This window comes from Papio anubis, chromosome 14, assembly GCF_008728515.1.
Source record: "Papio anubis isolate 15944 chromosome 14, Panubis1.0, whole genome shotgun sequence".
Taxonomy (NCBI): Eukaryota; Metazoa; Chordata; class Mammalia; order Primates; family Cercopithecidae; genus Papio; species Papio anubis.
Window position 1 is genome coordinate 45,676,472 of NC_044989.1, and position 12,226 is coordinate 45,688,697.

The 12,226-nt window shown below is 36.6% G+C and overlaps 1 protein-coding gene across 1 annotated transcript in view; it reads right to left on the reverse strand.

Moving 5' to 3' along the window:
* SRBD1 (S1 RNA binding domain 1) overlaps positions 1-12,226 on the reverse strand; it is a 220,320-nt gene that overhangs the window by 24,410 nt on the left and 183,684 nt on the right. The window contains exons 17-18 of the mRNA XM_021924804.1: positions 5,508-5,614; positions 4,096-4,272 (exon numbers count right to left, since the gene is read on the reverse strand). Of these exons, the coding sequence (XP_021780496.1) occupies positions 4,096-4,272; positions 5,508-5,614 (284 nt within the window). The remainder of the gene's footprint in view (positions 1-4,095; positions 4,273-5,507; positions 5,615-12,226) is intronic.

Consider the following 12,226-nt stretch of genomic DNA (forward strand, 5'->3'; position numbering starts at 1 on the left):
TCTGTCATACAAATATGCAAAAACAGCAACCAGATTCTGACCTTTCGCTTCATAGAAACTACCACTTATTTGTTTAAATCACTGGGAAAAGGGCTTTCTGTTACTTAAAGCCAAAAACATTCTTAACTGATTGTCTGTATAACTGGCATTCTAGGAGAGAAAAGAGGAAAATGTAGGGAAACAAAATAATATTTCTCAGAGCTAAGAAAAACAAGCTCTCAAAAGAATCTATTGAGTGTAGAACAGGATGAACAAAAAAAGACTCATACTTGGCTAAGCGCAGTGGCTGACGCCTGTAATCCCAACACTTTGGGAGGCCAAGGCGGGCAGATCACCTGAGGTCATGAGTTCAAGACCAGCCTGGCCAACATGATGAAACCCTGTCTCTACTAAAAATTTAAAAATTAGCTGGCTGTGGTGGTGCATGCCTGTAGTCCCAGCTACTTGGGAGGCTGTGGCAGGAGAATCGCTTAAACCTGGGAAGCAGAGGTTGCAGTGAGCTGAGATCTTGCCATCGCATTCCAGTTTGGGCAACAGAGGGACAGACTGTCTCAAAAAAAGAAAAGAAAAAGACTCATACTTGACGTATCATGGATAAACTTTACAATATAAATAATTTTTAAAATTCTAAAAGGCTTTCAAGAAAGAAAATTAAAACATTACTTAAAAAAGATCTGGAATCAGGCTAGCATCAGATTTCTCATTGGCAAACATCAGATGTCAGAACATAGTGGAACAATATCTTAAAAGTTCTGAGAGAAAATGATTTTGAATTTAGAATCACATACCTAGTCAAATTAGCATTTGAGTAAGAGGGCAAATTGAAATCGTTTGCAGGTATGTAAGGACTTAAGTATAACCCATACAACCTCTCTAAAAAGAATTTCTTAAGGATTAATTCTAGCAAAAACCAATAAATCGAAGAAAAATGATAATATGAATTACAAGAAACCGTGTAGAAACCACAAAAACTGATTAAATTAAGTAAATGCTAATGAATGATGTAAATATATATACATTATGTGTATATACACACATACAGTATGTGTATATATATGTTAAAATATACATCTATAAAAATACATATTTTTATATAGAGAGGAGTGTGTATAGTGTATGTGTATATTATATACACATATACACATGCATATGGTGTATCTATGTATATGTACACACGCATAGTGTGTATATGTACAGACACATGAATAGTGTATATGTACAGACAGATGCATATAGTGTGTGTATATGCAAAGACACATATAGTGTATGTATATGTACAGACACACGCATATAGTGTGTGTATATGTACAGACACATGCATATAGTGTGTGTATATGTAGACAGATGCATATAGTGTGTGTCTATGTAAAGATGCATATAGGGTGTGTATATGTACAGACAGACACATATAGTGTGTGTATATGTATAGACAGACGCATATTGTGTGTGTATATGTAAAGATGCATATAGTGTGTGTATGAGGGGAGGGGAGGGGAGGGGAGGGGAGAGGAGAGGAGGGGGAGGGGAGGGGAGGGGAGGGGAGGACTGAAACTAAAATCCCAGGTCGTCTTATCATGGGAGGTAGACAGAGTTGAAGAGAGAAAGATTGGGAAGGATACTGTTTCTAGTCGTCTCTAAGAGGGCAGAGACACCTATTAACTCCAGAGGTCAGTCCAAAACAAATTTAAGGATGATCATCAGAAGAATAGAAGATGTGCAACTTTGAAATCACTAAGGAGAGATAAAGATGAGATGAGATAACAAGGAAACAGAAAACTTATTAACTGATAAATCTAATAAATAGCCTAAAAGGAAAAGAAGAATCAGAAAGCATGATGGAGGCAAAATACATAGGAAGAATAAGCCCAAACATATAAATAAATACAACAAATGTGAATGTATTAATATCAGATTGAGTAAAACCATGAAATCTAGCTATATGTTTCTAAGAGCCACATCAAAAATGTCATAGAAAGTATAAAAATTAGAAAAAAAAAACCCAGGCATATTTTGAAAAGGCAAATATAGTAACATTGCTAGCAAATAAATTTCAAGCAAAAAACATTAAATGTGGTAGCAATATTCCATTCTGAATAAACCTATGAACTATTCAGGAGATGTAACAGTCACAAATCTTCAAGCACCTAATTATCAGCTGGAAAAATACAAGGCTTTAAAACAAGCTCAATATTCATCAATAAGACACTGATTAGACTAAATTATAGCTCATCCATACAATTAAATATTATGCAGACAATATAAAGAATAAAAAGTTAGAAATCTATATGTAATAATTTGGAAAGAGATCCAGAAGACTGAAACAAATAAAGCAAGTTTCAAATAGTTGCAGAGCCTGATCCCTTGTGTATACATTTTTAAAATAATAAACATATACAAACAAGGTGACATAACTGTAAATTTACTTTCTGGAAGCAACATATAAGAAACTTTTTCAAGTGAGACTTGAGAGGCGTCTTTGACTTTTTGTTCTTTTTTTATACTGTGAGTTTTTTTGGTGCTTTTTGGGTTTGTCTGTTTTTGAGATAGATAGGATCTTGCTCTGTCTCCAGGCTGGAGTGCAGTGGCATGATCTTGGCTCACTGCAACCTCCACCTCCTGGGTTCGAGTAGTTCTCCTGTCTCAGCCTCCTGGGTAGCTGGGATTACAGGTGAGCACCACCACACGCAGCTAATTTTTGTATTTTTAGTAGAGACAGGGTTTCGCCACGTTGGCCAGGCTGGTCACAAACTCCTGACCTCAGGTGATCAACCGCTCCTGGCCTATGCTGTGTTTTCTAACCAAGTGTTCAAAGAACATGTAAACTAACAAAAACAGAATCATTTTATCTTCAATTTTTTTCAGTGCTGGCTTCTAGGTTTCATGATCTATTTAGAAAGAATTTCCATCACTCTAATGCTCTGCAATATTTCCCCATGTTTTCTTCTGGTGCTTTTACAGTTTTACTTTTTTTTTACATTTAAGTCTATGATAAACCTGTAATGTATTTGGGCATAGGAGTGAGAAGTGGGACTATAGCTTCCTTCACACATATTGAATTACTGACAGTTGTCATAATATCACTTGTTAGATAATTAATCAATTTTACCCTACCATTTGAAATGTCACCTTTACTATAAACTAAATTCTAACTATGTTTTGGTGGATTTCAGACCTTATTCTGTGCTATTCCTACATCAAAAGCAAACTGTTTAATTACCACAGCTTTATAATATATTCTAGTGAGGCTTAATCAGTCTTTTCCAGAATAAAGGTTATCTTCCATATGACCTCTATTATAATTTTGTCAAAAGAAAAAAGTACATATGAATTAACCAGGTAGTCCCAAAGTAGTAGACACGTAAATGTTCTTTCATGATTATACCATGCTAAGAAGTTTATCTAACAAGCTTTTGTGCTTTCAGGATTAGAAAGTAAAGAAATTTAGCTCTTGATACACACAACTGATAATCAACGCTTTGATCCATTTTCAGTGAGGAGGGAGTGGGGAAACATATCTATGCTTAGGGAACAGCTATGTCAATATAAAGTGGTCACTTTGAAGTCACCATTGTCACCTCATCTTGTACCAGTCCTTCCTATTTGCTATGCTCCAACTGTGTGCGCCTTTCCCTCATTTCCTGAATACATCAAAGTTGGTCCTGTCTTAGGACTGTGCACACTTAGTGTTCACTTTTCCTGGAATGCTTTCTTTCTGATACTTGGGTGGCATTTCATTCAAAACTCTGCTCAAATAAGTTTTCAAAAAATAACGAATCTAAAGTAGTTGTATTACTCCTCTAAGACAGTGTCACATATCCCTGCTTCAATTTTTATAGCACTTCTTGCCTTCTGAAACTACTAATTTTACTAGTTTGCTTATTGTCTGTATTACACGTTAAAATACAACTCCATGAGAATGCAGAATTTGCTGACTTGCTCACTGCTGTATTCCCAATGCCTACCAAAGGACACTCAACACGTATTGAATGAAGGCATGCAATGGACACTTAGAATTTACACTAATCAGTAGTAGGATAGGTAACAATAACAAGAGAGGAGGTTGACAATAGAATCAAAGTGTATACTTATAATCACCTGCAAAATGTTCGGATATACTCCTGGTTGATTCTGATGAAGCCAGCACACTGTTGGAAGGATTTTGGACCCAGTCCTTTCACTTTCTTCAGCTGTTCTCGGTTGATAAAGGGTCCATTTTTCTCGCGCCATTCAATAATATTTTTGGCTCTGTTGGCATTGAGTCCTGCAATATGCCTAACGAAAAAAAAAAAAAAAGGCAAACTGAAAAGAAGATATCACCTGAAAAGACAATGATATAAAACATTTGGATCATAAAAACAACTGCAATGACATATCCTCATATGTATAAGTTAAGTTAATCCAAAGGGGAGTCAAAAAAAGAAAACCAGAGGAAAAAAAAGAGTTGTGCAAGAGGAAAGAAAAAAAAAAAAAAGACAAAACCAATAGCTGTCATAAAGATGCTGGTAAGCTGGCTAACACTGATGCAAGAAAAAAATGTTCCTCACAGTTTTTCTATATAATCATATTCCTTATGTTTCTGGATAAAGTAATAATTTGGCCTATTTTTTTCAGCATACATACAAAGTGAGTTAGAAGAAGTTATAATAGCTACAACTGTGTTGTACTACCTTTTTTGCGTGTTAGCCTGTTCTCAGTAATATAGAGCTGAACTATAGAAAGGTCCTTATCTATAATTGTCATGGTTAGTATAAATTATATATAAAAACTATATTAGGTAGTTTCCTTGGTGTTAAAAGATTATTTCAGAGAATTTCAACTCTATTATGAAATTCCATATATGAAATTATGAAATGTTTGTAGCTGTGTTAGAAAATCAACAACTTAAAATGTAAGGGATAGTTTCTCCTATACCTGTTTCTGCGAAAAAGGTCCAGATCACAGAATTTCATGCTGCATTAGCAGACTTGTGTAATAAATGCAAAACTGTGAACAAAAAAGCAGCTCTTCTAAAACCACGGGGGAAAAAAAGATTATATAACATGTGATTATACTATGATAAAAATTTTGACAGGTTTCTTGTAGAATCAGGGTAAAAATATGGTAACCATACTTTGAACCCTCAGAATTTATCTTTTGGTTACTGCCAGGTTTGACAGATGCATGCAAGAGACTTAACTAGTGAAAAATCTCTACTCTCATGTGGTGGGAAACAGCTCTTTTCCATGTTAACCTTATTTAAATTCTATTAGCAACACTAATGCACTCAATGGTTACCATATGCTCTATGCTCTTCACTTTAGACCTGCAATATTAAAAATGATAATGTGAATTGTTATAATTCTTTTCTTACATGATGTCTTCCCCTCTGATTACTTAAAGCAATGTATAAACCCATAGATGTTCTATACTTGACAACTTTATACACGTGTTCCCTTCCTCTAGCCGAGTTTGGACTGGATAGCCAGTTAAACTCGATTCTGTGATCTTCAGCCACAGATGTGTCTCACCTTAACAAAACTTCTGAACAGATGTTAATGTCCACTCCCACAAAGCTGACACATTCTTCTACAACACTGTCCAGTGTTGCCTTGAGTAAAGTCTGGGATACGTCATGCTGAAAAGACAAAGATCAAATATCAAAAGTGAAGGAGATGTAGTTCTTGGACTATTCCATTACTCTGCCTACATTACTGGTAGTTAGCTAACACACACCATGGTAAATTTCTTCATTCCTCTTAAACACACTGTTAGCAGATATAATTAAGCTGAAGTCAAGCCATCTATGGTTTCTTACTCTTTAAGCTATGCATATATACCTAATTTGAATATAATAGTACCAGTATTTTTCCCTTGCCTAAAATTCTGCCCAGAGCAGTGGCTCTCAAACTTTAGCTTGCATTAAAATCACCTGTATGGCTTGGTAACACACCCACATCCAGATTTCTGATTCAGTAGGTCTAGGGTGGGGTCTAAGAATTTGCATTCTAACAAGTTCCCGGATAATACTGTGGCTGCTAGATCAAAATGAGACATAGTCTCTATGATTTATGCATGGCCTTATAGTGTTATGGAGAAGAAAACATAAGTTATAATAGGAAGCAGTATAATAATAGTAAGACAGTAAATCAAACTTTTGTTTCATCAAATTCAAGATAGTACTGTTTATATGAAGCACCATTATTTTATACACCACTAAGGAAGAAAATAGTCAAACCATGACACATGCTTCTTATTGCTTAAATTATTTATTTATTTTAAATACTGAAAGAGCTCTTTAGACTTATTTAGAAACTGTAAGAACCATATATTATGTACAAACAAGAAAAACATAAGCAATCTAAACTGGCTAAGTTATTCCTAAAATTTCTTCACATTCAGTGTTCAATTCTTCTGATCACTTTTATATTCAAAATCATAGGTGTCAAGGTTTTCCATGTAGTATTGTTTTTATACTATCAAGATCCTTGATAATGTAGCATTTCTTAAAACAGCGATCCTCTGTTGTCTCTGGGACTTTCTTTCAAGCTTCAGATGCTCATTCTTACAAGCTCTGATGATAGTAGCACTATCTTAATCTTAACAGAGGGTATTAACAGAAGAGATTTTGGACAGTAACAAAACTCCTATTCTTTTCTCAAAGGTCCTTAAATGGTTTATTATTCAATGGTTTGTTAATTAAAACAACGAAAGGTGTGCAGTTCAGTCATGTCTCTAGGATTACCAACCAAGTTCATGTGGAAACTACACCATGATTTACCACAGGGACAACAGCAACTGTAGGACACTATTAAATGTAAGCTGCATTAAAATGTCAGAAAATGCGCATCTTACAATTGGTGAAATGCAATATTTTAAAGTATTTGTTGACTAATTGAAGCTAGGTTACAACAATTAATGCACTTGATGTTACTCATAATTCTAAAATTAATGATCTGTGGGACAGCAGACTTCTCTTTACCAACGTCAAGGAAAACAAGGAATATAACCTAGTAGAGTCCCCAAGTATTGTGCTTACATTATTACCATTTAATAACAGCAGAAGCTTTTGTTCTGGAAGACTGAAGGGTACAGGAGTACTTCTGTATTTCAGAGATAACTTATTGGTAACTAGCCAGGCCTCAGCTAAAAATTTTGGATGTCATTTAAAAAATCTAATAAGCAAGTATCACCATGAAAAAGATCACGAAGTAAAACCTAAGATCTTACCGAGAACTTGGTTACTCGGTTACTCTTGAGTCACAGCTTTTAAGAAGCTAGTCTTTTGTCTAAGCAGATGAAAAGCAGCAAAATGAAAAGGGAACTTTTTAAAATGAGAGGGTAGGAGATAGAATGACAATATAAAGGCAAGCACAATGATAGCAACAAGAAAAAATATCTGAGGAACACAAAACTACAAACAAACCAGAAAAAGGAAGATTAATTGTTGAGAGCCAATGGAATAAGGGAAACAAGTTGGTACAGTACTTCCAAGCACATCAGATGCTTAGGACAGTTAAATGAGTAAGCTACAGTCTCTGCAGCAGATTATTTTGGTTGCCTATCCTAACCTCTAGTTGTCAAACCCCTTCTCTTCCTTTCAAACAGAAGCCTAACCGTGTGTCTAGCATTTATCCCATTTCTGTAAGGCCATATGCTTTGGAAAAGCTGGTCCCACCTCCGATAGACAATGGTGACTGGTTAAAATCCATGTTTTTCAAACTGAGGGTTATGATCAATTAGTGGATCATAAAATTAAATCAGTGACTTGCCACTGGCATAAAAAAATGAAGGAATAGAATAAACCACATAAAGCATATTGCATATATCCTTAACATCGAATCAACAATAGGATGAACAATGCAGCCAATTGAGACTACCATGTGTGAGGAATACAACATAAATTGGTCGGGAATAGGTATTTGGTTCACTGATACCTCATTTGATCTTCTGACACAGATTTAATGAAGAGGTTAAAGAGTAACTCTGCAGAGTTATAAGCAAAGTACGTGAGAAGTTTATCTATTGGCAAAGTGCTGATTCCTTCACCAAGTTTAGTTACAAACTTTCAGTGCATTTTTCAGAAAGAATGTTATTGAGTATAAAATTTTTCAATTCTCAGCAACTGTAATATTTTAACTGATTTAGTACAAGTGGTCCTTAAAATGAATCAATCTACATCTAGAAGAAAAAAAGACAGTGAAGTAAAACCTACAGAGGCAAGCTCAACTACCAGATTTGGAAGTGTTGACAGTGACAAAATTGAGAGAAAATGTTGACTTCAATCAGTAACCTTTGACTTGACTTGAGCCACGTTTTATATAGAAAATAATAACCATAAGACTTTAAAATAAGCTTGATTTAAAACATGGTTTTATAAATGTGCAAAACAATAAAAATGACTGACCCCAGATGTATTGTTGGTAATGATATTCTTGTAGATGACAGTGTTAAAATAAAACTTAAAACTTAAAAAACAAAATCACGTGGAACACCCCTACCACAGGGCTAAAATGAAAACAATGGAAAATACCAAATATTGATGTGAATGTGGAGCAACTGGAATGCTCAAACGATAAGTGCATTTTAGGTTACATATGCAAGGCAACGCAGTTTAATGGAGGATTTATTTTATATGGTTTAAATGTAACTTCACATAAAATTAAATCAGATATGTTTACACAATGCAAAAATGCATACTTGCTCCATATACTTTAAACCAGATACATGGTAAGAGAAAAAATGGACAAATTACTAAGAACATCAAAATTGCCAAAACTGACTCAAGAAGAAATATAAAATCTGAACAAACCTATTAAGTACAGTTAATAAATAATCAAAAATCTCCCAACAAAAAAAAGTTCAGAACCATACGGTTTCATTGGTGAATTCTACCAAAGATTTCAAGAACACCAATCCTTCTCAAACTCTTTCAAAAAACAGAAGAGGAGCCAATAGTTCTTACCTATTCTATGAGGCCAGCATCACCCTGATACCAAACCCAAAGATACCTCAAGAAGAAAGAAACCTACAAATATTAATATTTCCTATGAATATCAGTTCAAAAATCCTCAACAAAATACTAATAAACTAAATCCAACAGCCTATTAAAAGGATTGACATACAAGACCTACATATAATGTATTCAGTATGTATGAACTTAAGAGCCAAACTCACATTGTTTTGATTTTAAAACAATCTCTCTTGACATTTTTAAATTTTAACTGTGAAATAATTTCAAATTTAGAAAAGGCATGCAAGAATAGTCCAAAAACTTTATTACCCTTCCTTCACATAAATACTTCAGTGTACAGTTCCAAATAACAAAAACATTGACTTACATACCCATAATACAATTATTAAAATTAGACAACATACTGATATAATAATATCACCTAACATTCAACCCATGCTCAAATCATCAATTTTCTCAATTTTTCTTTACAGCATTTTCTTCCCAATCCATAATTCAACCCAGGATGACATACTGCATTTAGTTGCCTCATACTTTGTGCTAGGCAGCTTCCAAGATGGTTCCCAATGATCCTCAAATCCTGGTATTGATACACTTGTGGAATTCCCTCCCACTAAGTATAGACTAAGTATAGAATTCACTGATGAATCTCATCTGAATAAATTATTAAGATTATTTTACTACTCAAAATGTCCTGTTTGTGTAAAAAGGTATTTTTAATCTTGACTCAAAATTTGAAAAACACAGCTCAACCATGTACTATATATGCTCACAGCATTATCCTCATGCATTCCAGACTGAAAAAAATTCATGAACAGCCCATATCTATATATTAACTTACATCTGTTCTAAATTTTTGTATTTAGGTATTAAAAACCTATTTAAATATAAGTAAAATAGCATTTAACTTACAATGAGTAGTAAAGGTAAGCATTATTTTGAGAAACTTATTTTGAATTACATTTAATTGTATAAGAGAGACATACATATGCCCAAACAGAAGTGATGTGTGATAAGTGCCCTTGTCATGACGAAGTAAAATGTATTTCCTAGTGTGTCAAAATCAAAAGGTAGGAAAAACAATGGTCTAAACTAATCATGGTGGTCCCATTCTATTTATTCAATAATGGCAAATGAAATGTGAGGGTAAATCTGCCAGGTACTTCAGAAAAAGACTTCACTGCCCTAAAATAGAGTGAAAAAGAATTAGCCTTTTCTTCTTTTGATTCAAGTATGACTCCCAGTAATCACTGTATCATGTGATGGGACAAGCTTGAAGAAAAGCTAACTTAGCGAGAATGGCAGGTAACATACGTTGAAAGACTGGTTCTTCATTGATATTCTTGAGGTTCTGAATTAACTAGTTCTGTACTCAGGCCCCCTGAGCATCTTGTAATAAAATTTTTTTATCATTTAATCAAGAATCCGAAATTTCCTTATTGTTCAGGCCACTTTGCGTAAGGATCTCTGATGTTTTTCTAATTGAAGCAGTCACTTTATTTAGGAGCTCAAAGTCAAGTGGCAAGACTGTGACAATGAAAACAATGACCATACTATCAAACCCCTTGAGATTTTACTGTCAGGCATTGTTGTAAGGCTTTATAATAGCATGTAACCAAATCCTCACAATTCTAAAAAACGTACATATGACTTTATGCAGCATCTTCATATATAAGATTTTTTTCTAAGGAAATAGCAAGACACTTGCACAAAGGGGTGTGTATGTGTGTACAATCTAAATATCCACATAGAGATGACTCGTACAAATAAAGTGTGCAACAGCCCCACAATGAATAATTCTGATGCCATTAAAAAACACACAGTAGGGGGTGGCTGGCAAGATGGTCGAATAGGAACAACTCCAGTCTGCAGCTCCCAGCCAGATCAATGCAGAAGGCAGGTGATTCTGCATTTCCAACTGAGGTACCTGGCTCATCTCACTAGGACTGGTTAGCTGGTGGGTACAGCCCGTGGAGGGCAAGCAGAAGCAGGGTGGAAAGCGCAAGGAGTCTGGGAACTCACCTGGAAAGTGCAAGGAGTCAGGGAACTCCCTCCCCCCCCAGCCAAGGGAAGCTGTGAGGAACTGTGCTGTGAGGGACTGTGCCGTGAGGAACGGTACACTCTGGCCCAGATACTAAGCTTTTCCCATGGTCTTTGCAACCCACAGACCAGATTACCTTGGGTGCCTACCCCACCAGGGCCCTGCGTTTCAAGCACAAAACTGGGCAGCCATTTGGGCAACACTGAGCTAGCGGCAGGAGTTTTTTTTTTTCATACCTCAGTGGTGTCTGGAATGCCAGTGAGCAGAACCAATCACTCCCCTGGAAAGGGGGCTGAAGTCAGGGAGCCAAGTGGTCTAGCTCAGTGGATCCCACCCCCATGGAGCTCAGCAAGCTAAGATCCACTGGATTGAAATTCTCGCTGCCAGCACAGCAGTCTGAAGTCAACCTGGGATGCTAGAGCTTGGTGGGGGGAGGGGCACCCATCATTACTGAGGCTTGAGTAGGCAGTTTTCCCTTCACAGTGTAAACAAAGCTGCAAAGAAGTCTGAACTAGGTGGAGCCCACAGCAACTCTGCAAAGCCACTGTAGCCATACTACCTCTCTAGATTCCTCCCCTCTGGGCAGGGCATCTCTGAAAGAAAGGCAGCAGGCCCAGTCAGGGGCTTATAAATAAAACTCCCATCTCCCTGGGACAGAGCACCTGGGGGGAAGGCGCAGCTGTGGGTGCAGCTTCAGCAGAGTTAAATGTTCCTGCCTGCCGGCTCTGAAGAAAACTGCGGATCTCCCAGCACAGCTCTAGAGCTCTGCTAAGGGACAGACTGCCTCCTCAAGTGGGTCCCTGATCCCCAGGCCTCCTGACTGGGAGACACCCTCAGCAGGAGTCAACAGACACCTCATACAGGAGAACTCCAGCTGGCATCTGGCAGGTGCCCCTCTGAGACGAAGCTTCCAGAGGAAGGAACAGGCAACAATCTTTGCTGTTCTGCAGCCTCCACTGGTGATACCCAGGCAAACAGGGTCTGGAGTGGACCTCCAGCAAACTCCAGAAGACCTGCAGCAGAGGGGCCTATTAGAAGGAAAACTAACAAACAAAGGAATAGCATCAACATCAACAAAACGGACGTCCACACAAAATCCCCATCCAAAGGTCACCAACATCAAAGACCAAAAGTAGATAAATCCACAAAGATGAGGAAAAACCAGCACAAAAAGGCTGAAAATTCCAAAAACCAGAATGCCTCTTCTCCTCTAAAGGATCACAACCCCTCGCCAG